Source organism: Nelumbo nucifera, chromosome 2 (genome assembly GCF_055504915.1).
Source record: "Nelumbo nucifera cultivar China Antique chromosome 2, China Antique-T2T, whole genome shotgun sequence".
NCBI classification, from domain to species: Eukaryota; Viridiplantae; Streptophyta; class Magnoliopsida; order Proteales; family Nelumbonaceae; genus Nelumbo; species Nelumbo nucifera.
The window spans coordinates 31,944,873-31,970,986 of NC_142650.1; the positions used below are offsets into that span (position 1 = coordinate 31,944,873).

General features: G+C 39.6%; 1 protein-coding gene across 2 annotated transcripts in view; it reads right to left on the bottom strand.

Annotated features, from left to right (window-relative positions):
- Positions 1-25,678, bottom strand: part of CPL4 (C-terminal domain phosphatase-like 4) — a 79,372-nt gene extending 53,694 nt beyond the window's left edge. Inside the window, exons 1-3 of one of the 2 annotated variants that reach the window (XM_010267316.3) lie at positions 25,368-25,678; positions 23,743-23,951; positions 3,385-3,476 (exon numbers count right to left, since the gene is read on the bottom strand). In XM_010267316.3, coding sequence (XP_010265618.1) covers positions 3,385-3,476; positions 23,743-23,882 — 232 coding nt within the window. In that variant the 5' untranslated portion in view covers positions 23,883-23,951; positions 25,368-25,678. The remainder of the gene's footprint in view (positions 1-3,384; positions 3,477-23,742; positions 23,952-25,367) is intronic. The other variant, XM_010267317.3, reaches the window with a different exon arrangement.
- Positions 25,679-26,114: the final 436 nt, after the last annotated feature.

A 26,114-nucleotide genomic window follows, 5' to 3' on the forward strand; every position in this document is an offset into this window, starting at 1 on the left:
TCATGTCTCGCAACTCAAGAAGGCAATTGGCAATCATGTCTCTTCTCCTGTGATTCCTTCCACTCTGTCAACTGATATGGAAATGCTGGTGGAACCTGCGGCCGTTCGAGGGGTGCATCCATCCACTATGCCTGGAGTTACTGGTTCGGAAGTGCTTATCCATTGGCAGGACCTGCCTGATTTTGAAGATTCATGGGAGCCTTTTGACTTACTTCGCGCCCAATTTCCTCATTTCAACCTTGAGGACAAGGTTAGACTTTGGGCGGCGGGTAATGATAGGCCCCCAATTAATTTTACGTATGCCAGGAAGGGGAAAGGTTAGCTTTCGGCCAAGGGGGGAAATAATTGAACATGGGGGAACTTATGGCTGGAGGGAATAAGGAGAGTTTTGTAGCATTTATAGCTTGTCAGTTGGAAATAAGAAGAGTAGCATTTATAGCTTGTCAGTTGGGAATAAGAAGAGTAGCATTTATAGCTTGTCAGTTGGGAATAAGAAGAGTGTGGGGCATTTATAAGTTGGCCAGATGGGCATTTATTATGGAAGGCAATTATGCTGTAAGATGTGTATAAGAAGGGGCTTTGGGGGATGGAGGAGACAGACTTTTGTTGAGTACAGAATTCTGAGAGTGCTTGGGAGAGCCGGCGGTCTCTCGAAGAACCAACCTACTGTAAGTGATCTTCTTTTCTTCTGAATGAATATCAGTTCCCTGTTGATGTACTAGTGGTTTGGATTCTGTTGTGAGTCTGTGAATTGCGTGTCAAATTTCTGGATCATATCACTAACATGTTTGTGTTTTTCAGATCTGACTCTCAGATCTCGTCGTAGTAGATGCAGATAAGAGAAAAATAGAAGGCATGGCCACCGGAGGCGACACTCATCATCCGTTATTCCTCCTCTCTTCTTTTCCTCTCCTTCGCCATTATTGCCCAATCGTCTGATGATTGTGTGTATACGGTGTACGTCAGAACGGGAACAATCATGTTTTTCAGATCTGCAACCCCTTGTGCTAGATCTACTAAATTACAGTGGTGTTTTTTGTTTTTTAGACTCTTCAAAGCACTATCAGGTATTCCTTCCATCTTGCTTCTTATTTTTTTAGATCTGATAAACCCCTATGCAGATTTATTGATCCCATTTGTTGAATTGGTTTTCAACAAATCTGTAATTTCTGTAATTTTTGTAATTTGTAATTAAATAGAAAAGTAGAAATTTTTGTAATTTTTAATCTGTAGTTTCTGTAATTTTTCTCAGCAACCAAACACTGGGAAGCATATTTGGTAGGATAACCAGTCTCAACAACCAAACACAGGATGACAGGAATGAGAAAATAAAGTTTATCTTCTCATCCCATCCATTCTCATCACATCCTTTCTCAGCAGCCAAACGGATCATATTAGAGATGTAAGTGTCTTTTTAACTTCTTTTATGTTTGTATTTTTGTATCTTATCTTATTCATGATATTTAAACTCTTTGTAATTTATACACACTAAAGCACATTGGTGTCATTACTTTAACATCTTTTTATATTTGAATAATGTGATTATTTGAATCATTGATAGTTTGAATTTGATAATTGATACTATGTTATTTTAATTATTTAATTGTTTAGAACTTTAGACTTAGTTTTGACTTTAGAATAGAAATTAGAACTTTAGATGGCATTTTCATACTCATATCTTAACTCTTAACTCTTAGAAATTTAGATTGTATTGTTTTTTTTATTTTTTCTGATTTTTTTAAATTTGTATATATTTTTTTCTTTTTTTTTTTGCATTTTCTGAAAATTTTGTGCGCCTTGTACTTTTAAAACACATTCCAACCCCATTACCTCCCTGTATACAGCTTCTTATAGAAGTCCACCGCAAGCCTTTGAATGTCATCCCAGTCCTCAACCTCTTCCTCTTCTTCTTCCATTCGCAAATGCATGGAAAAATGCTGTGTTTTTGTCCCCCTTTTTTAACCATAATGCCCTTGACTTCTGTCTCCACCTCACTTCCTCCCTCAAAAGTAGCCTCCCTAATTCCCTTTCCAGCCCCTCTTTTTCTCCACCTTAGCTTCTCTTATAAGGTTCTCATCTTCCTCTAATCTCTCCAATCTGGCAATCTTCTCCAACACCTCCTTTTTTCTACCTACTTCTCATCCCCAAACTCTTCCAATCTCCTTCCTTTCAGCTCTTCTTTGATCAACTGTAATTTTTTCACTACCCTAGAGCCAGCTGAACCCTCCACCTGTGAATTTCTCAATTTCTCCTCCACCCAATCCACAAAATTTGGTTGAAGTAACCAAACATTTTCAAATCTGAAAGGCCTCAGACCTGAAATCTCTGCATATTTTCTTAACAGAATTGGTTTATGATCTGACAAATACATCTATAAAGGTTCCTGCACCAGATCTCCCACATTCTCCAAGCCTCCAACCGATCGTTGGATATTGACCATTTGACAATGTGAACCTCCCACCACTCAGGGGAAGGTCAACCAGTTCATGCTCATTGATAAAATTCTCAAATCTCCTCATTCCCACACTAATTCTCCTCTCCCTCCCCCCTTTCATCTCGCTTCTTCTTCTGACAATATTGAAATCCCCTCCCAAACACCATGGTCCCTCCCAACTCTGTTGAGCCCTACCCAACTCCTCCCAAAACTTCAATCTCTCCCCCTCCTCATTTGGCCCATACACATTCATCACACCCCAAGCCCAATCCCCATCTACCTCCTGTACATAGAGCAAAGAATCTCAAGATCATTGCCCCACATTTCCTCTATTTCAAAATTAAGAGGATCAAAGAAACTTTTTTTTTTGTTTTTTTTTCCCTTTTTGGGAGGGGATTTGAGAAATACGAACAATTTATTACTAACATAAGAACTTGCCCAGCTCTGGCTCAACTGTCAAAGGCTCAGATAAGGAACCCAACACTATATTATCGTTCTTATTTCTCAAATCCCCTCCCAAAAAGGAACAAACCAAAGAAAAAAAACAAGAAAGTCTTCTAAGTTTACACCATTTATCTTATCATCATCAATCCCCAAACCCAGACCAGCTCAATGCCATAACTTCCAATGAGGAAGAGGGGGAGGCAAGGCTATAACTGCCACCACAGTGCCTAAGATTTAGAGGAACTAACCTCAAGTATGATGAACCCCTACACAGGTATTAGAGACATCAAACAACACAGAACTTTCAAATGCAATAATCACCATATACATATACATACATACATACATATATCTTCAATCCATTGATAGCAAATACAAACCATTTCAGAAGTTCATGTTGTAGAGTTTGCTTTGCACTCTGCTAAATAATATCATCCAACTATAGTGTATTAGCAGTAGCTAGAAACTTGAGGGTAATATTGTTTAACTGGGTCAGAAAGAAGTACCTAATTCTTGTTGTAAGGCTCCAACTGAAGTTGACCCCTGAAGATCCTCTACATTTTCCAATTCATCCACTTTACGCTTTTTGATCCTGAAACTTGTTTCAAACCGGTAGGTTAAACAACACAGATAACATTTTGATAAGTATAAATTATTTAGACAACAAGCAGGTAATATTATTTCAGGTATGCAATAATTATAAGATTTTATGGAGACGTACAAATGCTGTAGTAATATAGTCTAATATGGAAAGAAAGAAATGCTAGAATCTTCAAAGGAGAAACTTGCACCAAAGATGCTTTGGTTGAGAACATTATGGTAAACAGGTAAAGGTGATGCATTGGGTTAAAACTTGAGTCATTTTAGCCCTTTCACAGTGGATGACATCATAAAGGATTGACAAAGCATAGAATCAGCATCTTCCACAAGGAACAAAAAAATCATTTATTGGCATCCAGCACCACAAAATTTAACAAAGTTAAACTCTGATGGATGTAGCACAAACAATCTAGGTAACTTAGGAATTGGACAAGTCTTCAAAGATGATGATTTCTTAGCAATGTTCTTGGAGCTAATCGGCCATGGAGATTCAACTAGAGCTTAACTATTAGCTGTGCACCAAGGATTAAAGTTGGGGAAATCACTGAATTATATAGACAATGTTATGGAAGAAGACTCAAGAGTAATTAGATGGTGCACAAACAACAGTCCAGGCAGATGACAATATAGACACATATTAAGGGAAGAAAGAAATCGGGCTAGGCAACTAACAAAATCCTCCAGATAGACTCAGCAGTCAGAAAATTGCACCACCTCAAGTATAACACCAAAACAAGAAAAGTAGGTCTTGATCCACCCCAACAAGACACCCAACTTGATCATAGTGGTTTCTAACCTACAGGAAGAGCAAGAAAGGCCTCAAAGTCTCTCCCTCTACATCTCAAGAATCTCATTTATACTTCAGGAAGCTTGACGCAGTCCAGTAAGCACTCATTATTTAGTATAAAACAGATAATTAATAAAAAAGGGAAAAGATCCCTCAAAATATTCGCAGTATGTAAAACTTCTAACTAGAACACAGGCTCTACTAATGAATCCAAGCATCGTCCATATATTATTTTACCTTGAAGTACAAAGTAAAGTATTTCATTAATCTGCAAAAAGGTTCATCTATATAATAAGTACTCCACTAAGAATAGAAAACATGGAAAAACCCTTAAGCTCTTATAAGGTGAGGAAAACAAATAAAAGACTGAATGTCATGGTCCAGTTTCTCCACCAAGCAATAGATGTCTTTGAATAAGCTGCTGCTTTTTACTTCCATGATCAGTAACAAAGGAAACAAACATATGCAACCCCCCACCCAGCCCCAAGAAAAAATGTCGAACAGAATGAACAAGCAAAAAAGGTTACTCTTAAGGCCCCAATGCCCAGACCAACATAACTCTTTTGGAAACCCAGGGCAGCTTTTGGTGTTGGAGATGAGTACAGGAGCTATGGAGGAAAGTTATTGCAATGTTCCAGTCCATTGGTCAAGGCAACCCTGTACATGCTCAGCATTCATCCCTGCACAAGGGATTATTATTTAGTACATCACATGTATTTTCATGTAACAATTGGGTGGATGAGGAATGGAACAGAGGGCCATGGGGTTTCAGGAATTTCATCTGAGATTTTGTTTTTTGATAAATAGAGTAATTTTATTAGAAACAGAATATATAACATTACAAACAACCTGGGGAGAGGTGTGAGATTCACCTCATCCAAATCCGAAAGACAGAAAAACTAGAAAAAGTACAAGTTACATTTGAGCCCAAAATAAACGATCCCCATAAAACCCCTGTTAGCTAGAAGGTCAGTCAGTCCCTGGGCTGAAGAGCATAAAGACCTGAAAAATGAGGCACAAGTGAAGGCATCTTTCAGGTGGGGGGCCTAAACACATTTATTAGAACAGAGAAATCAAAAGAAGCTTTCTCCAAAACATCCAACAACAAAATCAATCACCAACCTCACTATCTCTCAATCCTCTTCTAAAACCCAAGTCCCAATTGAGTTCACTAGAAACAAGGCTGACTTAGGAACCTAAAGATAGGTTCCTTTGTAAGGAAAGAAATAGAGTACAACGAAGGGAATATCTTTCAGAGAGGAATTACCAATCCACACATCTTCCCATTATAAAACAAAGTCCAAGAGCAGACGTCATACCTAACATGATTTAAGAAAAGAGGAAGAATGCTACCAGTAGCTTTCCATGGTGAAGCCAACGTTGCCCTAGCAAATATACAAGCATCCTGGCCATTACTTGAGACTCCATGAATGCCTGTCACCACTCTACTCCACAACTTTTCCCTCTCAAGAGGACATCTCCACAACCACTTTGCTAATAGAGCTGCTAATATTCTTCTTTGCTAACTTCCCTATACAGAAACCACCATCCTTACTTCTAGACACAACCTCCCACTTTAAGTGGTCCTTTTTGCTCTCTTCCGGCTCCCAAAGGAAATCCCTCATCAACTTTTCCAACTTACAAACTTCCTTTTGGGGGATCTACAATTCCTCTTCTAGGTTGCTAGTCTCCTTTGCAAACTTTTCTACAATTGGGTTCCAGAAACTTGTACCCTTTGGATTTGCACCTAGAGGGAATCCTAGGTAATTCAAACTTCAAAGGCCAAGAATTAATAGTACAACCAAGGGTATCTGCAATGGAATCCACCACCTCATCTGCTAAACTGATCCTTACCATACAACTCTTGTTGAAACTGAATTTTAAATTAGATATCTTCTCAAACAAATTGACCTGATTCCTCACCTTCCCCAAGTCTTCCCCCTCACAAAGAATGATTATGTCCATCTGCAAACTGTAAATGAGTGACCAGTGCCCTATTTCTGCCCACTCCTAAGCCACTAATTATACCTTCTCTATCAGCCCAAGAAAGAAGTCTGCTAAAAGGATCCACTAATTTACAGTTAGCAATCAAAAAAATGAGTAAGGTCTAAGTGACATGTACCAATCTTTGATAATTGAATCAACTAAGATAAACAGCTCCTTCACAGAGCACTCAGTGAGTAGTACAAAAACGTTCCAGTCAATAACCTCCCAAATGCAAATCCAAAAAGAAGGGAAAATTTGAGAATTGCACTCCTCCAAAATACCCCAAAGAATCAACCATTTTTTTCTTATGATAGATAACACAAAATTTATAAAGAAAAATAAGGGAAATGCAATACGTACACTTATCAAGCCTCCCACAATAATAGGAGTCTTACATGAAAGGACTTGGTAATATGAATCGTTTTTATCAGCAACTGGAAATGATTTTATTAACAAAGAAAGCAAGATACAAAATAAGAACTGTCATAATAAGATATTATAAAGCAAGCATATCACATGATCTTTCATTTTTGAGAAGTGCAGGGTAGTGCCAAATTCTAGCAGGGTAAATTAGACCTTGAGGACTAGTCACTGAACAACAATGAGAGTGAGAAGAGAGGAACAAAAGAGTTTTTGAATAAAACCTCCTCCATAGCTTGTTTATAGAATAGAGTTTTGACTCAATTGCTGTCTTTGATGAAGACTAACAAGGCTTTCACAGGTTTTAACCATGGGGATTTAAACAAAAACCTTCTACACATCTTCCATTCTTCTCCTATTGAGATTCAGCCTTCCTTTTCCCAATGCCAAAGACTGCTTTCATTTTGAGGTTTGATGGTAGTTTAAGAAGAGCCTCAGACACCCTTTTGGCAGAAGGTATAGGAGGAGTCTTTTATAATTCTGAAGGCTACATCTATTGGGTGTTCAGTGGCCCGGTTTTGGCTAATGATGCTGTAAAGAGACTGGGCCGAATAGGTCCTAGTATCTTCTCTTGTAATATCTTTTCTTTTATTGTTGGCTAATGGGCCTCTCTTAATGGGCCTGTTATTTCTTTTTGTTTAATCTCTTTATGTTACTGCCTAGCTGGCCGCCCACTTAAGGGCATACTTGTCATTACTCTAACTTTAATTCTTAATAAAAAAAGGATTAGAGGAGAAAGGGAAGATAATTCGATTCTTCTTCTTCTTCCTTCTCTTTTCGCCATCTTCTTCTCTTGTGTTGCTGCTCTTACTTCTCTTCTTCCTTTTTCTTCTAATCTTCAAAGTTACACCTAATATTTGAGGACTGATTTACATCTTGGCATCAGAGCAGGTCTATTTCTTTCTTCTTCTTTTCCCATACACCCTTAGATTAAGAGAGTGTATGGAGAGATAGATTCTCTATAGTTCAGAGGATCTCTGACCTAGTTGGTAGAGGGTTTGGAGAGTTTAAATCTGGCTGGATATTGCCAAGAAGCGGTGTTGTTCTGTTGCTGCCCAAAACCCTATCCGATTAGAGATTTTCAAAGGTACAGGTAAAGGTGAAGCTTTGGGTGTGGCGCTCTATGCTTGGTAGGTGTCTTGTGACTCCTAAAGGAGGGTAGTTCAGGTTTGGAAGAGATTGGGAAGTTCTGGTAGGAGCGGCTGCATCTTCTCTCTTCCTCCCCAACAGCTGGACGGAGTAAAACCCTAGTTTTCAAGCATTTGGGTTCTGGTTTGACTTCAAGTATGTTTATATAGACAAAATTTCTGGTTCTTTGATTTTCGTTTGATTGATATAGCCATACGGAAGTGAGTTCAAGCAAGTGCCGGTTTCAGGCCTTGGCTCGGTAGATTCCGTTTTGACTGGTGTAACCACAATCAAGCTAGATGGGACAAATTATCTTGCTTGGGCATAGTCTATAAGAATTTATGTCTGTAGCAGAGGAAAACTCGGGTATCTCACAGGTAGTAAAGTGAAACCCGAAGAGACAGGCCCTGAATTTGAGAAATGGATGCAAGAGAACTATACTGTCATAGGATGGTTGGTCAATTCTATGCAACCTCATATAAGTCAGCATTATCTCTGGATGTCTTCGGCTAAGGAGATATGGGACAGTGTTACTGAGACCTATTCACAGAAGTTGAATGTAGCCAGAGTCTATAAGTTGAAAAGTGATGTGAAGAACCTAAGACAGGGGGAGAAGAGTATAGCAATCTACTACTCTATACTGAAATCCCTATGGCAAGAAATTGATGTTATGGAGACAGTTGTATGGGAGAGTAAGAATGATGCTGAAATGTATAGGAAGTTGGTGGAGAGAAATAGGGTGTTTGAATTTCTCACTGGACTCAACCCTGAGTTTGACATCATTAGGCAAAATATCCTGGCCAGAGATGAGGTTACTCTTTCCCAGGCATATGCTATGATAAGCAGTGAGGAGAGTAGGCGGCAGGTTCGGTTGCAAGGTCCACCTACAGAACACTTTGCACATGCTGGAATAAAGCCAAAGGGTCCTATTGAGAAAAAGGAGTAGATATGTGAATATTGCAAGAAACCGAGGCATACAAAGGACACTTGCTGGAAGCTTCATCCTAAGCTTCTTCCTGATAGGTTTAAGAATAACAACAGCTATAAGAAGGGCAGTCAGGCAGGAAAGCCTAAGGCAGCTAATGTTGCTACAGTACTTGAAGGAGGAAATAAGGAGAGTGAAGAGAAATCAACCATTGAGCAGTTGGCAGCAATGAAGGCAGATTTTGAAAAGTATGGGAAGCTACTGTTTCTTCATCTCACTCTTCCAACAATAACACATCATCTTCATCAGCATTTGCTCACTCAGGTATTCGTGCTTCTACAAATCATGCTTCAGTTTCAGGTAATCATAAAATCCCTTGGATTATTGATACCGGTGCATCAGACCATATGACCAACCTGTCTAATCTCTTCTGCTCATACCACCTTCTCTCTGGCAAAGAGAAAATATCCCTTGTTGATGGGTCTCTTGCTCTCATCTCTGGTAAAGGACATATAAAGACCTCTGACACCCTTTATTTATCCTCTGTCCTTCATGTCCCTAAAACACAAACCTTTTATCTGTTAGCAGCTTAACTAAATCCATGAATTGCAGCATAACCTTTTTTCCCACTCATTGTGTTTTTCAGGACCTGCAATCTCAGAGGATGATTGGGAGTGGCCATGAGGCGAACGGAATATACTTGCTGGACACACTGGATCGAGCTTTGGGACCACCTCATGGAGTTGCCTTAGAGTCAGTTTTGTCAGAGTTTGTTAACAAAGTCTTGTTATGTCACTTTCGGTTTGGTCATTTGCCATTTTCTGCTTTGAGTCATTTGTTTCCAGATATGTTTAAGGGAGTGTCTTTATCGAGTCTTCATTGTGAGTCGTGTGAATTGGCAAAGCATTGTGGACATTCTTATTCAGTAAGCAATAAAATATCTCTATCTCCTTTTCATATTGTTCACCCTGACGTGTGGGGGCCATATCATTTGCCAACTATGGGGGGTTATAGGTACTTTATCCTTTTTATTGATGACTACTCTCGTTAGACTTGGATTTATCTCATGAAATCCAGGGATGAAGTACTAGTTATTGTGCAAAAATTTCATGAACTCATCATCACCCAGTTTAACACTCGTATCGAAATATTCCGTTCTGATAATGCTAAGGAATATTTTGAGAGAACCCTCTCCACCTATCTTGAAACTTTTGGGGTTATTCATCAAAGTTCTTGTTCCTACACTCCACAACAAAACAGGGTGGTGGAAAGGAAGAACAGACATGTGGTTGAAGTTGCTAGATCCCTCTTGTTTGCATCCCATGTTCCTATAAAATTTTGGGAAGATGTTGTTCTTACTACTACTTTTTTGATCAACCGTATGCCCTCCAGGGTCCTTGACTTCAAAACCCCCTTTAGCCTTCTCTTCCCGGATGAGGATATTTTTTCTCTTCCTCTCCATGTTTTTGGGTGCACTTGCTATGTGCATATTCACAGTCATCAAAGGCACAAGTTTGAACCTAAGGCTTATAAATGTGTTTTTCTGGGATATGCTTCCACACAGAAGGGATATTGTTGTTTTGATCCAGTTCGTGGCACCCGCTTTGTATCTCGGGGTGTCACCTTTGCTGAGTTGACCCCTTTCTTTAGCATTTCTCCTGAGGGGGAGAAATCTGAAGAGCCCTTTGCTATGTCTCTAGCTATTCCTCTTCCCATTCCTCTTGAGTCCTATCATGAGGTGTCTACTTCTCCCACTGGACCTACCTCTGATATTCCTATTCCTCCTCCTCCTGTTCTCCAAAGGTGGTACAAAAGGCAGAGATTCAGACATGGGCAGGTTGTTTCCACTCCTACAGAAGAGCATCTTGCTCCTCCCATCATTACTGAGGTAACAGGTCAGCCTTCTTCTAACCCATCTACAGCTTTCCCAGACCTTGACCTTCCTATTGCTCTCCGCAAGGGCAAGCGGAAGTGTACAGCCCATTGTATCTCCAAACACTTGTCTTACAGCCTTCTCTCTCCTTCCTACTACTCTTTTCTTGCATCTGTTTCTTCCCATATGATACCCAAGTCTGTACCGGAAGCCTTATCTCAACCTGAATGGAGGGATGCTATGATGGCTGAACTGGATGCTTTGCATAAGAACCATACCTGGGATATTGTTGACTTGCCTGAAGAGAAGGAACCCGTGGGTTGTAAATGGGTGTTTACCATTAAATATCACTCTGATGGCTCTATTGAAAGGTTTAAGGCTAGGCTGGTTGCTAAGGGCTACACTCAAATGTATGGCATTGACTATCTTGAGACATTTGCTCCTGTCGCTAAGATGACCTCAGTCAGAGTTTTGTTATCTCTAGTCGCTACTTTTGACTGGCCCCTACACCAATTTGATATTAAAAATGCCTTCTTGAATGGAGACCTGCATGAAGAGGTATATATGTCTTTGCCTCCAGGGGTGTATGGGAAGGAAATGCAAGGCAAGGTGTGTAAACTGCAGAAATCTATTTATGGTCTCAAACAGTCTCCTCGGGCTTGGTTTGAGAGGTTTAGGGCTGCTCTTGTCTCCTTTGGCTACACACAAACTCAATCTGATTATACCCTGTTCTTGAAGAGAAATGGCTCTCTGGTGACCTTCTTGATAGTTTATGTTGATGATATTGTAGTCACGGGTAATGACACTCAAGAGGTCAGTAAACTAAAAAGATTTCTCAACTCTGAATTCGAGATCAAGGATTTGGGAGATCTTTGGTATTTTTTGGGCATTGAAGTTGCTAGATCTAAAGATGGTATCTTCATTTCTCAGCGTAAATATGTCCTTGACCTCCTTGCTGAGACTGGTAAACTTGGAGCTAAACCAATCTCCACTCCCATTGATCCTAATCATAAGCTTTCTGCTACAAATGGTGAGCTTTTATCTGATAAGGGGGTGTTCCAGAGACTACTTGGGAAGTTGTTATATCTTTGCATGACTCGGCCAGATATTTCCTATGTAGTAAGTGTTATTAGTCAATTTATGCATTCTCCTAGAGATACTCATTTAGCTATTGCAGAAAGGGTTCTGTGTTACATGAAAGGTACTCTAGGGAAAGGTATTCTATTTGCCAAACATGGACACATGAAGCTGGAAGCTTTCACTGATGCTGATTGGGCAGGATGTATTGATGATAGGAGACCCACCTCAGGTTATTGTGCTCTGGTCACTGGGAACATTGTGTCATGGAGGAGTAAGAAATAGTCTGTAGTTGCTAGATCCTCAGCTAAAGCAGAATACAGTGCAATGGCACATGGTGTGTCAGAATTACTGTGGTTACGATCCCTTCTAGAATAATTGGGGGTTGACTACGAGAAGCCAATGATGCTCTACTGTGACAACCAAGCAGCTATCAACATTGCACATAATCCTGTTCAACATAACAGAACTAAGCACATTGAATAGACATTTTATAAGGGAAAGTTTCCTCAGGAGAAGTTTGTTTGCCATTCATCACATCAGACGAAAAATTGGCTGATATCTTGACCAAGGGAGTTTCAAGAGGGAAAATGACACACTATATAAGCAAGCTGGGCATGATTGACATCTATGCTCAGCTTGAGGGGGAGTGTAAAGAGACTGGGCCGAATGGGTCCTAGTATCTTCTCTTGTAATATCTTTTCTTTTATTGTTGCCTAATGGGCCTCTCTTAATGGGATTGTTATTTCTTTTTGTTTAATCTCTTTATGTTACTGCCTAGCTGGCCGCCCACTTAAGGGCATACTTGTCATTACTCTAACTTTAATTCTTAATAAAAAAATGATTAGAGGAGAAAGGGAAGATAATTCGATTCATCTTCTTCTTCCTTCTCTTTTCACCATTTTCTTCTCTTGTGTTGCTGCTCTTACTTCTCTTCTTCCTTTTTCTTCTAATCTTCAAATTTACACCTAATATTTGAGGACTGATTTACATCTGATGCTTCAGAGGCAGAGGTTCAGGCTTTATTGGTGGGTTTTCAGCAAGCAAAAGGTCTTCAAGTTACTTCTCTGTTGGTCAAGGGAGACTTAGAATCACAATCGATTGGGCTAAAAAAAGAAAAGTTCAGGTCTTTGGAGGATTGCCCATTGTTTGCATGAAATACTTGAAATTTTGGCCTCCTTTCATTGCTGTTTCAGATGGATTTCCTAGGAGTTTTAACTTTTTGGTTGATGCTTTAGCTAAAAGTGGGGTGGGCAAATACTTTTCCAATTTTGTAAGTGGGCTTTTTGGTTTTTAGTTTTGGAAGCCCTGTCTGTACATCTTCTCATGTACATCCTTTCATTTTTCTTCTGAAAAAAAATTTACTTTTTCTCAAAAGAAGAAGGAAAAAAAACAATGACAAAAGAGTCAAATTCATCCAATTCCCTGCTTGTCAAAGCACAAACCAAATATGTACGAGGAAATGTTTCAAGTTCTTTTTTTTTCAGTGAGCAAACATAAATCAAAATTTGTTAATGAGAAAGCATGAGAAATACATCACCTACTCTCCAAGTGTCCTTAGAAATATAGAGGCTAGAACCAAAAGATACCCAAAACTGACAAGCATTTACTAAATGAGAGTACCAGTTACATCTTCATCTCCAGGCCTAGTGTCCCCTCACCAAATCATTTTTGTTAGCCCCCTTCCTTGCTAAAGGGTCAGCCAGATTAATGGAAAATTTGGTACTCCACCTGAACAAGCAGTTCAAGTGAAACCAATGCATTGCATCCCTATCAAGAATCTTTGGTCAGTCAAACAATTGCCAAATCTTAGCATCATTCAATTCAACCTGAATGAACCTTACTTGCTTTTGATTACTCGATTGCGAAGGAAATGGAATTCAAATAGGAACCTCCAAAGAAACTCACATTATAGGTCCATATTTTCTGTCCTTTACTCTCCCAACATCCAAATCCCATCTACCTTCCCATAATACACATTTTTAGTTCGAAAAATGAACCTTTAAACACTCTAAATGTTTCAAGTCATATGCATCCTATAAATCATCTAACAACCATTATTTTTATTATGGGGCAACAGCCACCTAAGTATTCTCATTTTAGGTAAAATGTGAGACTTTTTTCAGATCCTCTTATCTGAAGAAGGAACCATGAACAAGGAAAAACACCAAAAATTACAATGAGCTTCAATCAACTGAACCCTACAATCTTGGTCTTAAAAGACAGATAGACCTTTGCACACTAAATCCAAAAAGTGAGATGTTGAAAAAATAGTAATTGTAGATGACAACAGGCAAAAGGTTTAAAATGTCAATGTCATTGGATATATGGGTCATCCAAATATAGGAAACATGTTAGAAATATTGTAAAAATTATAGGCATGGTGTAAACATAGTAAAATATGTGAAAACATAGAATGTTATTCTCTGTATTGATAAAAAGATGCATAAGTAGACCCTTTTAAATTATTATCTTGATCCAAATCATCAAAACTAGATAATAAGTGAGTTTAAGCAAAATTAAAACTCATAGAAAGTACAAATGATTCTAATAGATCAACCAAATTATTTATAATACAATAAAAAACTAAGACTGAACTTCATGTTTGAAAAGAATTCGAGTTGGTTCAAAGTGGTAATAATGTCCTTTTTTACTGGAAACAGTAACTTTCATTAATACATTAGGTGGGCAATAACATTGCTACTCCACATAGCACCAGTAGCAAAATTAGGGAATATGTCGATTCCAGTAATATTTCATGTTGATACCCATAGAAATGGAAATATGGCATGGAAATATTAGGAAATTTATGGACATTTTAAACCATTGTAAGAGTATCATTTTTCAGTGGCAACAAATACCACAAAAAAAGAATGGTTTAATCCTGGAACTAACAAAGAAGACATGGTTTGCTACTTTTCTATAATGAAAGCATTTCCTAAGAAGCTTTTCTTCTTTAATAAAACACTCTGGTTGTGTAAACATTGAACAAAATGCTAACAAGGAACAAAACTTAAAACATGCATGCATTGAGGGGGGAATCGGAGGCGAAGTGGAGAATGGAGAACTTTGTGGAGGCCAATCGATGGACAAGATTTCTAAAGGTGGAAGCGAAAAGTTTTCTGTTTGAGGAACTAAGAATCAGAGGGCAGATCAGCATGAAAATCAGGGAAGCCAAGAAGGCTACAGTGCTGTTGATAGGTTTGGATGTGGTAGAATGGCTCACAGACTTTGTAGCAGAAGCAAGCGCAAAAGGAAAGGAGAGAAACTGGAAAGAGTTCATCACAGAGGTGGGAAGAAGATATGTGGTGGAATGCAGGAAAAATCACAAAGGATCTTTCGGAGCTCTTTGACAAGAACAGGAAGCAGCTGATTTGCCTCCCTGAAGGAAGAAAGAGCCAAGGGTGGATTGAGATAGTGAAGACCCTGAGAGACTTTTTATCAAGAGTGAAAGCAGAAAGGGAAAAAGGTGTAGAAAAGAAGAAGGAAAAAGAGGAAATCTCAAAAATAGTAGTCGATCTCGAATCCCCTAGGCAAAATGTTTCTACCTTGGTGCAAGCTGGAAATAAAGCAGCTCTGTTGGTAACTGCTGGAAAAGGAGATTGGACAAGTAAATTGATTTTTTTTATCAGTGACAAGTAAATTGATTGTTGAAGTCAACAAACCAAGTAGAAGTTCAGAGGAAATTGCTGTGTTATTGACAAAACATTTGAAGATGAGAACCACATATATCCTAACACCCTTTGACAGGTGCAAAGCTTTGCTGGATCCACTTGAAAATAAATTGGAAGTTGAGGCTGTGTGTCTGCAGGATGATCTTGGCTCGATTAATATATTCAGGTGGTCTCCTTCATCAAACTCGAAGGATTCCTCGGTTCTAGATGAGGTAGTAGAGTGTGCCGTTGGATTACCATTCCATTTTTGGAATGATGAAGTGGCAGAAGCGATTGCAGTACTGTGTGGAGCAAGACTGGCTGGTGTTTTATGGGGTGACCTCAGGTCCGCAGCAATCTTATTGAATGGAATCAAGCCCAAGGAGATTCCTAGGAAATTGAACCTGGTTGGCTTCATCCATGGAAGCTGAACTGTGGAGGGAAGCTTGAAAGGAGGAAGATGCAAAGGTTGAAGGCATAATCCTGTGTGGCAGCAAAGGGTTGGAGGACCTGCAAGGAAAAGAAAGTTATACAAAAAAGGGCGAACAAGCTTTTAGAGGTCCAAAAGCCTTGCAGAAGTTGGAAAGTTCTAAACGTGATCAACAGGGCATTAGCTGGACCTCTGACAGATCTTATGCTCAAGCAGTTACAAGTGGCGCCAAATCTAATTTTTCAAATACACCTGTTCAACTGTGAGAAGGCTCTAAGGGGTCAGTAAAATCTCTCAAACCAAAGCCAAAGGAAGGTGGGGGAGTTAAACAGTTGGGCCAAATGGAAAAGGACAAGGTTGACTCTCCACTTAACCCAGACCAGACTAATGTTGGAGGGCCCCGGAAACCAAACCACAGGCCTTCCAAGTTGGAAGTTTTTGGTGTGAGGCCATCTCAAGGAGGCCTCTCTAAAAGACCAGGGGAGCAAATATCTAATGGGCCAACTTTTCTTGGCCCACCTAAGATGGGTCAGGCGGAGAACACTAAAAGGTCAGGAAAGGTGAGTTCAACTGGGCCGAACATTGTTAGCCCAACTAAGGGGCCCAAGGTAAATGGTGAGAAACTAAAAAGTCACGTGACTATGTTCGTGTTATCGATAGATAGTAATTACCATCTATCTTTTTACTCTTCGAGCAGGAGCTTAGGAAGGATTTTCACTCTGAGGATGAAGACTACAGCGAATCTAATTCAGATGATACAGTGAGCCTGGGGAGCATCGATCTAAGCAACTTGAGGGATATGTCTGAGGAAGATAACTTGGGTACAGAAGCACTGTTTCAGGAGGATGAGGAAGCTGGTTCACAAAGATTTGAGGAAGATTATTTGAATGAGATGGAACGGTAGACGAAAACTACAGCTGCAACTCAGGTTTTGCCTCTACTCGCAAGGGAGGTTAGCCCCATAGCTCAGGAAGAATAGGATACTGGTTTGGAAGAGAAAGAGCCTACCAGAATGGTCTGTAACGTCTTGCCAGAAGCCGAACAGTAGTGGAAAACTAACTTTGATGCTGAAGCCGACAGGGAGTTGACCTCCACTAAAAACTCTCCCATGCAGATCCAAACACAGGAAACGGGCTTAGACTTGCCTCCCTACGCTAGTCCCCCTCCCTCGGAAGAAGTCCACTTGGTCCCCAACAACGCAGGTATTCTTGTCCATTCGGTTTTGGTTACTAATGTGCTTCTTGTGCTTGAAACAGATACTCCAGCATCCCAAGTGGAAACCTTAGATGGGGAAGGGGGGAAGAGAGAACATGGCATTGTTAAGGTGAGTTGAGCGAGGTAGACTTGGAACTCAAGAAAAAACAGGAGGAGGAATTAGAAAGAATATGGGAGCAGATTTGTGCGTTACTGGAGGAGTATAAAGAAAAGGAGGAGGGATTAGATGATAAGGAACAAGCAGCAACTCCTCGAAGTCAGTGTTCCGGTTAAGAAGACAGAGGGGAATATGAAAACGAAAAAGAAAAAGATATCAGAAGTGGAGAGATTAATCTCAGATATTGAGAATGATATCGAGTTCAAAGGTAGAAGAGAAAGAAGGTTTCTTTGTAAGGTGGAATCTTTTGAAAGGAATCGCACAATGAAAATCATCAGTTGGAATGTGAGAGGCTTGGGGAGCGCAAGAAAAAGAAGGGCAATCAAAGATTTACTAAGAAGAGAGAAACCTGATATAGTCATGTTACAGAAAACCAAGCTGACAGAATTGGATAGAAGATGGGTCAGAAGTGTGTGGAGATCAAGAGGAGTCTACTGGACCTCAACTGCCTCATGGGGAACCTCTAGAGGTCTAGTTACCTTATGGAGGGAAGATGCTATAGAATCAATGAAAGAACTCATAGGGAGATTTTCTATATCTTTAAAATTCAGGAATGTGGGGGATGGATTCACTTGGGTATTAACCAATGTCTGCAGGCCAAATACTTATAGAGAAAGGAATGAGATGTCGGAGGAGTTGTATGGAATACAAGGCCTATGGGATGGCCCTTGGTGTTTGGGGGTGGGTTTCAACGTAATTAGGTTTTGTAATGAATCTAACAACCCCCAAAGAACAGTTACAACCAACATGAGAAAATTCAATGTGTTAATTAACATCTATGGCCTAAAGGAAATACCCCTCCTACAAGCCAATCTTACTTAGTCTAATTTCCAAGAAAACTTCCTTTTCTCGAAACTTGATAGATTCCTTTTTAATGTAAAGTGGGAGAATCATTGGAGGAATTTTCTGGCTAGAACTCTACCTAGAGTTACTTCTAATCACTGCCCTATCCAGTTAAGCCCTAAACCTCTAGGCTCTGGCCCACGACCCTTATTTGAGAATGTGACTAAGTCACCCGGATTTTGGGCACTTGGTTGAGGAGTGGTAGAATGAAGAATTGAGAAGGGTAAAGTGGAAGGGAGTAAGATTCCACAAAAAGTTGAAGAGATTGAGATCCAAGATCAAGGAGTGGAATCGAGAGCATTTTGGAAGGATAGAGGAGCAAAATACTAATTTGATGTCTAGGATTGAGGAACTAGACTCCAAAGAATCTCAAAGGATCATGAATGAACAAGAAAGGAATCTGAGAAGAAATTTAAAGAAGGAACTGGAAGAAGTTCTTAGAAAGGAGATCTTCTAGAGGAAAAAGTCAAGACATAAATGGATCAAAGAAGGGGACAGTAATACAAATTCTTTCATGCTATGACTAACGGGAGGAGAAGAAAAAATTTTGTGGCTAAATTAGAAGTAAATAAAGAGGAAGTCAAAAACCAAGATGAGATAGACAAAATGTTTATTGATCATTTCAAATCAATTGTTAGGAAGCCATTGAATAATAGGATAAGGTTGGAAGGATTAGAATGGCCCAGGCTGTCTGAAGAGCAAGTAAACTGGTTAGAGAGAGGTTTTGAAGAAGAGGAGATTAGGCAGGTGGTATTTTCAATGGACAGATCCAAAGCACCTGAGCCAGATGGTTTCACTATAACTTTTATCAAGACTGTTGGGATGTAGTAAAAGAAGACCTTCTTGAGGTGTTTAAGGAATTTGCAAACAATAATAAAGTAAGCACTGGAGTTAATGCTACCTTCGTAGCCCTAATCCCAAATAAGAAAGATGCAAAAAACCCTAAGGATTTTAGGTCAATTAGATTGGTGACTAGCATTAACAAAATCCTGGCTAAAGTGTCATCTTTGAATATTAGGGTAGTATTGCCCTCCATCATTAGTCAAGCTCAAGGAGCCTTCATGTAGGGGAGACAAATAACGGATCAGATCCTAATAACAAATGAGTGTGTCGAGGACATGAGAAAGTCGGGAAATCAAGGTTTTGTTTGTAAGCTGGACTTAGAAAAGGCCTATGATTTTGTGGACTAGAGCTTTTTACTAGAGGTCCTTGGTGCAGGTTTGGAGGTAGATGATGCAATTTGTCTTCAAAAATTCTTCTATTCCTCTCCTTCCATAAATTCCAGCATATTGCAAAAGGAATGCAGCTCCAAAACACCTTAGCCTTCTTGGATCCTCTTAACTTTGGCCAGGCAGAAAAGATTTCGGCAGCAGAATTTGGATGAAAGTCAGATATCCCAAACATTTTAGCGAATAGTTTCCATAGGAAATCAGCAAACTTGCAGCTGATAAACAGATGTCTGACATTCTCTTCTTGTTCCTCACAAAGACAACACCTATTCGCCATGCAGAAGCCTCTTGATTTTAGATGATCCACCGTTAGAATACTGTCCATCGCCAGTAACCATGCAAATGCTTCTACCCTTGGGGGAACCAGATTTCCTCATACTCCTTCTGACTGGATTAGTTTTGAATTGTGTCTGCACAGTGCTAGATAACAAGACTTCACTGAAAATTTACCTTTTGAACACTCCTTCCACCAGAGTTCATCCCTCCTTTGAGGAGCAATCTTCACCTCCTCTAGCTTTCCTAACAGAATTAAACACTCCTCTACCTCTCTATCCAGCAAAGGCTGCCTGAATTTGGACTCCATATCAGCTGATCTCCTCTTCTTTCATAGTAGCTACTGATAGTAGTTTCAGCCACAGCCAGCTTATACAATCTTGGGCACAACTCCATCAACTTACCAGCCCCACTCCAATCATCCTCCCAAAACCTGATTCTTGAACCACCTCCCACTGAGAAACTTGTTAGACTTCTGAATTCCCTATTAAAACTCGTAATCCCCTTCCAAACATTCACCCCATAAGATGACCTAACATCTCTAGGTTCCCAACCAAACCTCACCACCCCCTATTTCCCCAACACCACCCTCTTCCACAAAGAATCTTCCTCTCTCCCTAACCCAAACCTCCATAACCATTTTCCCAGCAGAGCCCCATTGAACACTCTCAGCCTTCTAATTCCTAGCCCTCCTTCATTCTTTGGTCTGCAAACCTTCTCCCACCACACCAAATGGAATCCCCCCCCCTTCCCATCCCCTCTCATAGGAAATCTCTTTGCACTTTCTCTATTCTTTCAGCCACCTGAGATGGGATTTTCAGCAAGGACAAGTAATATGTTGGAGTAATAGAGAAGACACTTTTAATTAAAGTTATCCTCTCACCCAATGAAAGATGCTTTGACTTCCAACCGTCCAGCCTCCTTTCAATTCTCTCCACTATTGGTCTCCATAATACACCAGAATTTGAAACCCCTCCTATTGGCATGCCCAAATAAGTGCACAGAAGCTTTCCAATTCTGCATTCAAGAGCATTATCACAGTCAAACAACACTTCCTCCTCAATTGCACCCACTCCAATCACCACACTCTTTGCTAGATTAACCATTAGACCTGATAACAGCTCAAAGTTTGCCAAAACTGCCCTTAGATTTAACACTTGATCCATCAAAGTATCCAGGAAGATCAAAGTGTCATCTGCATACTGTAAATGATAAATGCAGGGGCCATCCCTTCCTACCTTGAAACCCTCGATTAAACCCCTTTGCCCACCACTCCACAGCAGTAGATTCAGAAATCTCCATAGCTAAAACAAAAAGCATTGGGGAAATTGGATTTCCCTGCCTCAATCCTCTTGAGGCTTGAAAGAACTCCGAGGAGATGCCATTTAGAAGTATTGAAAATGAAACTGTGGGCGTGCATGCAAACATCCAAGACCTCCATCTTTCTCCAAAACCCATTAACCTTTGGAGTTTGGTTCCTCCAGAAAACCCCATTCAACATGATCGTACACTTTCTCAATGTCAATCTTACATACTAAGCCCGGTCTCCCACTTCTTAATCTTGCATCAATACATTATTCTTCAAAAATAAAAAATAAAAAAAAAAATCTTGCATCAATACATTCACTTGCCATCAAAACTCCATCTAATATCTGTCTCCCTTCCACAAACGCCACTTGAGACTCCCCTACAACCTCATGTAGAACTTTTCTCAGTCTTTTTGATAAAACTTTAGCCAACAGCTTATATGGGCTGCTGATTAGACTTATTGGTCTAAAATCCTTCAGATTTACTGCTCCTTCCTTCTTTGGAATTAGAGAAATGAATGTAGCATTTGCTGATTTCTCCATAACTCTCTCTCTCTCTCTATGAAATTCCTACATCATCAGATTAAAGTCTCTTTCTAAAATGCTCCAGCAAGACTTTATGAAAGTAAAGTTAAAGCCATCTAGCCCCGGGGCTTTGTCCCCATTTATGTCATTTAAGGCCTCTTTGATTTCCTCCAGACTGAATTCATTTTCAATCCAGGAAGCTGAGGTTTCACTCAGCATTTTAGGAACCAGCTCCCCTAACAACATCCAATTCCATACTCTTTAAGTGTACAAAGCCTCCCTAGCAAACCTATTGATTTATTACTTCTTTGTCTTTAGGATTCCTGTTAGGGAGGCTACAAAGTTGGGGAGACTAATGAGAAACTTTCTTTGGGGGCTAGAGGAGGAAAGAAAGGATCATCTAATAAATTGGGAAATAGTTTGTAGGAGTAAAGAGGAGGGTGGGCTGGGTTTAGGGAAGTTAGTTCTAAAGAATAAAGCTCTCTTAGGAAAATGGCTGTGGAGGTGGCCCATAAAAAGGGAGAGGTTGTGGCATGAGGTGATAGCTAGTATACATGGCAGATTGGGAAATGGATGGGATATTGGTGTATTGCGTCGAGCTACGTCGGCAACTCCTTGGGAAGTAATTCAAAGTATCCTCCCTCAATTCCTCAATTTTGTCAGGTATGATGTCAGCTTTAGTAACTTTGTTTTGTTTTGGGAAGACATTTGGGTGGGCAGCTCTGCTCTTAAGGATCTTTTTCCATCTCTTTATTCCCTTTCCCTCTACAAGGAAAAGGTTGTCTCTCACTTTCTTCCAACACCTGTTTCACCTTCCTCCTTCAATTGGGACTTTGGGTTTCGTAGGGACTTGAGGGATCATGAACTCATTTGTGTTTCAGATCTTCTACCACTACTTGGAAGTGTTTTTTTGGACCCTCTCAGATTAGATGTAAGATTATGGTCCCCTCATCCAAAATGTTACTTCACATGTGCCTCCTTTTTTAAGTCCCTTTGCTACTCCCTAAGACAGTTAGTTGGGTTTTCCGGCTAAGGAGATCTGGTCTAGACCTGTTCCACCTAAAATTATTATTTTCTGCTGGGAGGTGTTCTATAGAAAGATCAATACCTTAGACTGCTTGCAGAAGAAAAGGCCTTTCATGTGCTTGTCCCCTAACTGGTGTGTACTTTGTAGGGCTAGTGGTGATGATTGCTCCCACTTACTTTTATCCTGTTCTTTTCCTACTACTATTTGAGGTTGGATCTTTGCTTTGTTTCGATGCAAGTGGAATCTGATCGCAGTTGTAGGTCAGCTATTTGACCCTTCCTTCTTTGTGTGGCCCACAAAAAAAGGTAGAACAATGTGGAGATGTACAAGAGTTGCTACTTTGTAGACAATTTGGGAAGAAAGAAATGTGAGGCTATTCCAATAGAAGGAAAAAAAAAGCATTTAGGCTGTAAAGGAATGCATTTTGACTAGGGAAAACCACTGGTTGAGAACTCTGGACTCCTTTCACACCTTTTCTTTTGACGATATTTGGAGGAACTGGATAGTTGTAGCTAACAGTCATACTAGGAAGGGCAGGATGCCAGCAGTGTGGGTGCCTCCTTCTGAATGTTGAGTAAAATTGAATTTTGATCGTAGCAGCCAAGCCAACCCAGGTCCTTCAGGGATAAGAGGGGTGCTGAGAGATAAAGACAGCAACATTTAAGCCTTGTTCTCAGGCCCCATGGGTATAAGAGAGTCTAATAGAACTGAGTTTTTAGCAGCTGTACAAGGTATTCATATTGCAGACCAACTAGGAGTACAGAATACTGTAGCTGAAGGAGACTCCAAAGTTGTTGTGGGATGGCTTACAAATCCAAGCTCAATTATATGGTGCAAGAACAGCAATGGGTGGGCAGAACAGCAAATACCTTAACAGATGGGTTAGCTAAGCAAGGGGCCTCAAGGAAACAATTATTTTGGCCAGCTCTGTAACCTTTTGTTCTTTTCTTTTTCTTTTCTGTTTTTTTTTTTTTGATAAATGAGTCTGTAACCTTTTGTTTTAGTCTGATGTATTTGTTTTTTAGGAGAGGTAGCAACTCATGCCCCTCCATGGGTAGCTTGTAATGACTTAACCTCTTGATCTTTCTTTAATAAAATCTTATTCATTCATCAAAAAAAAATGCTAACAAGGAACAAGAAATTCTTATTAAGCATGCACAAATTTCAAATATCCTTTTTAGTTGAAAGGCTGCTTCATTACAAGAAACCGTATGCTGTCTATATTATACAGATAGGGCAAGGGCATAGCTGGATATGGTATCAGGTAGGAAATTTACACTAAAAATTGAAGTACCTGACATGATATGGCACCCCTGTACAGGTATCCATGTATTGTAATGTGTTATTAAGAAGAAAATGGGGAGAGGAAGAAGTGGAGAGAGAGAGAGAGAGAGAAAAAAAACATATACCTCTCAATGTTAAAATCCTCGTCGTCATCTTCTTGACCACCTGATGCATCTGAAGATACTGTATCCAACTCTGCATCAAGAAGTGCTGCAAAATCATCACTACTTGAGGATTGCAGTGGAGAATCTGCAGCCAAGCTCATGCCTGCCGTATTAGCAACCAGCCTGCCTAATTAACTTAACCTCATGGCTCCTTTGTGGTGCATTTGGATCTAGTAATGAAAATGCAATTGCTCACATTAATTTCCACTGAAAACTGTATTGAATTTCATAAATTTGGCAATTATGCTGTCCAAATGCAGTTCTTAGACTATTTGGAATTGGATACCCTTATTTCATTTTCACAATTTCAAATCATAGATGTGCAAATGAAACTCAACAGTACCAAGAATAATAGAATATGGAAAGCAATAAAGGAATCCACAAAACTGTTATTGCATTTTTGCATGAAATCTATTTGTTAAATTTCTCTTCAATGATCATGTTTATATCATATGATTCAGTTTTCTCTTCTTTAGTTTTTGTTTATTCAAGTCATATAATCATATCATACTATTTTCTGTCAAGGCATTACAAATTTTTAAACAGGAGAGGAACATAACCTAGTAATTCATTTTCTTCATCCATTGTGTCACTAAAATATGTTTGTACATCTAGTGACGCTCAACAGCATCAACATTAAGAATTTCATCAGACAGGCATGCTAGAAAATAAGACCATGACTGGCTCTGAGCTCTGGGTAGATCATTTCTACCACTTCTTTGTGAGCTTCTACTGAGGTCTGAATTGCTAATAATTCTGTATGGTATTATATGGGCTTGGGAGAGAAGGAAAGAATGACAATTCGTTGTACACAATACAGCTAGTTGCTCAAGTTTGCCATTTTCACTTCTTGTGTCAAGCAGAAGACTCTAAATTCCATTAGGAAACCAGCAGGAAATTTTCATCATCTTTGGAATTTATTTGGTATTTGGTAATATTCTGATCAATCAATCTGAAGAATTCACTACAACTAGATTGAGCAAAACATCAAAGGCAGACCACTCTGGAGATTAATCAGATATGATCCTTCACTTATTTTTTTCATAATATTTTTGTCTCAAGACAATTTCAGTATCTCCTTAGTAGAAACACGTTTTTCTACATTTGATATGAGATTTCTTTTCCAAAATTAAGCTTAAAGGAATCAGTGCAAAAGAATGGAAGGAAAAACCAGTGGGCAGTGGGACTCGATGTGCTTGGGTGGCAAACTCTGATTCAAGCCACATAATAGAATGAGAAGTTGAGAACTATAGCTCAATCTACCTCTCCAACCTGCTACTTTTGATGCAATTTTCTACCCATTACAATTACTTTCATGATGAATCGACAAGCTATGTAACATCAACATCCTGCCGCATGTAAAACAGAACGCCTGTGGTTGAATGGCTCTCTTCTACTTCCATTGACGAAGGCGGAGAGAGAGAGAGAGAGAGGGAGAGAGAGAGAGAGGCAGAAAAACAAATTGAGCTCCCATCCTATCTTTGTGAAGTTGGAGCGGATCTTAAGAGAAAATCTCAGATAGAGAAGCAAAAAAAAAAAATGGAAAACATAAAAAGGCAACGGACGGAGGGAAGGGGAGAGCTCACCGTAGCCGGAGATGAACGCCGGAATGGAGGCGGGAAGCTCAGACCCGTTGTTGCTCGGAGAGATTGGGGCACGTTTCCGTCGAGAGCCCTCACAATTTTCGTTTCTTCTCTCTCTGCGGTGATGATTTGTCTGCTGCAGATTGCGACGAGATGCTTCTTCAAACCCTACAACCGTTCGATTAGAATTTTTAGTTGGAAAGATTGATCGAACAAATCGTTAAACAGTTAGGACTATCATAATTCCAATCCAGCGGTTGTTATAAGCAAACAACACTATTATAAGCAACGTACAAGCACAACGGTTCGAGTCTGCTTGGAACGTGCAATTTTGAAGAAATTATAGCAAACAACATCATGTGCAACTTCGCCAAGACAGCGCCCTACAGATAAAGTGGGACCCATTAAATACAACCCAATATTGTCATTTTAGCTGAATACTAGTGGGGTGCACGTGCGTTGCATGTGTATGTTTATGTTGCCAAAATTAAGGGTGTTTAGGATCCGGTTCGGTGCGATTTGGAGAAAATATCACATCAAACCGGTAAGAAATTTTTAAATTGAATCAAACCGTTTTAAACCGTTTTAGTATAGAAACTAAACCGTTTTATTACAATTTGGTGCGATTTTTAATACGATTTGAGGACTTTGGACCATTCTATGTTCTTTTGGGCTTAACCTAATTAGAAAGCCCAAATAGCTCCCCTAAAATTAAAACTTGAAACTTTTACTTATAATTTTATTATAAAA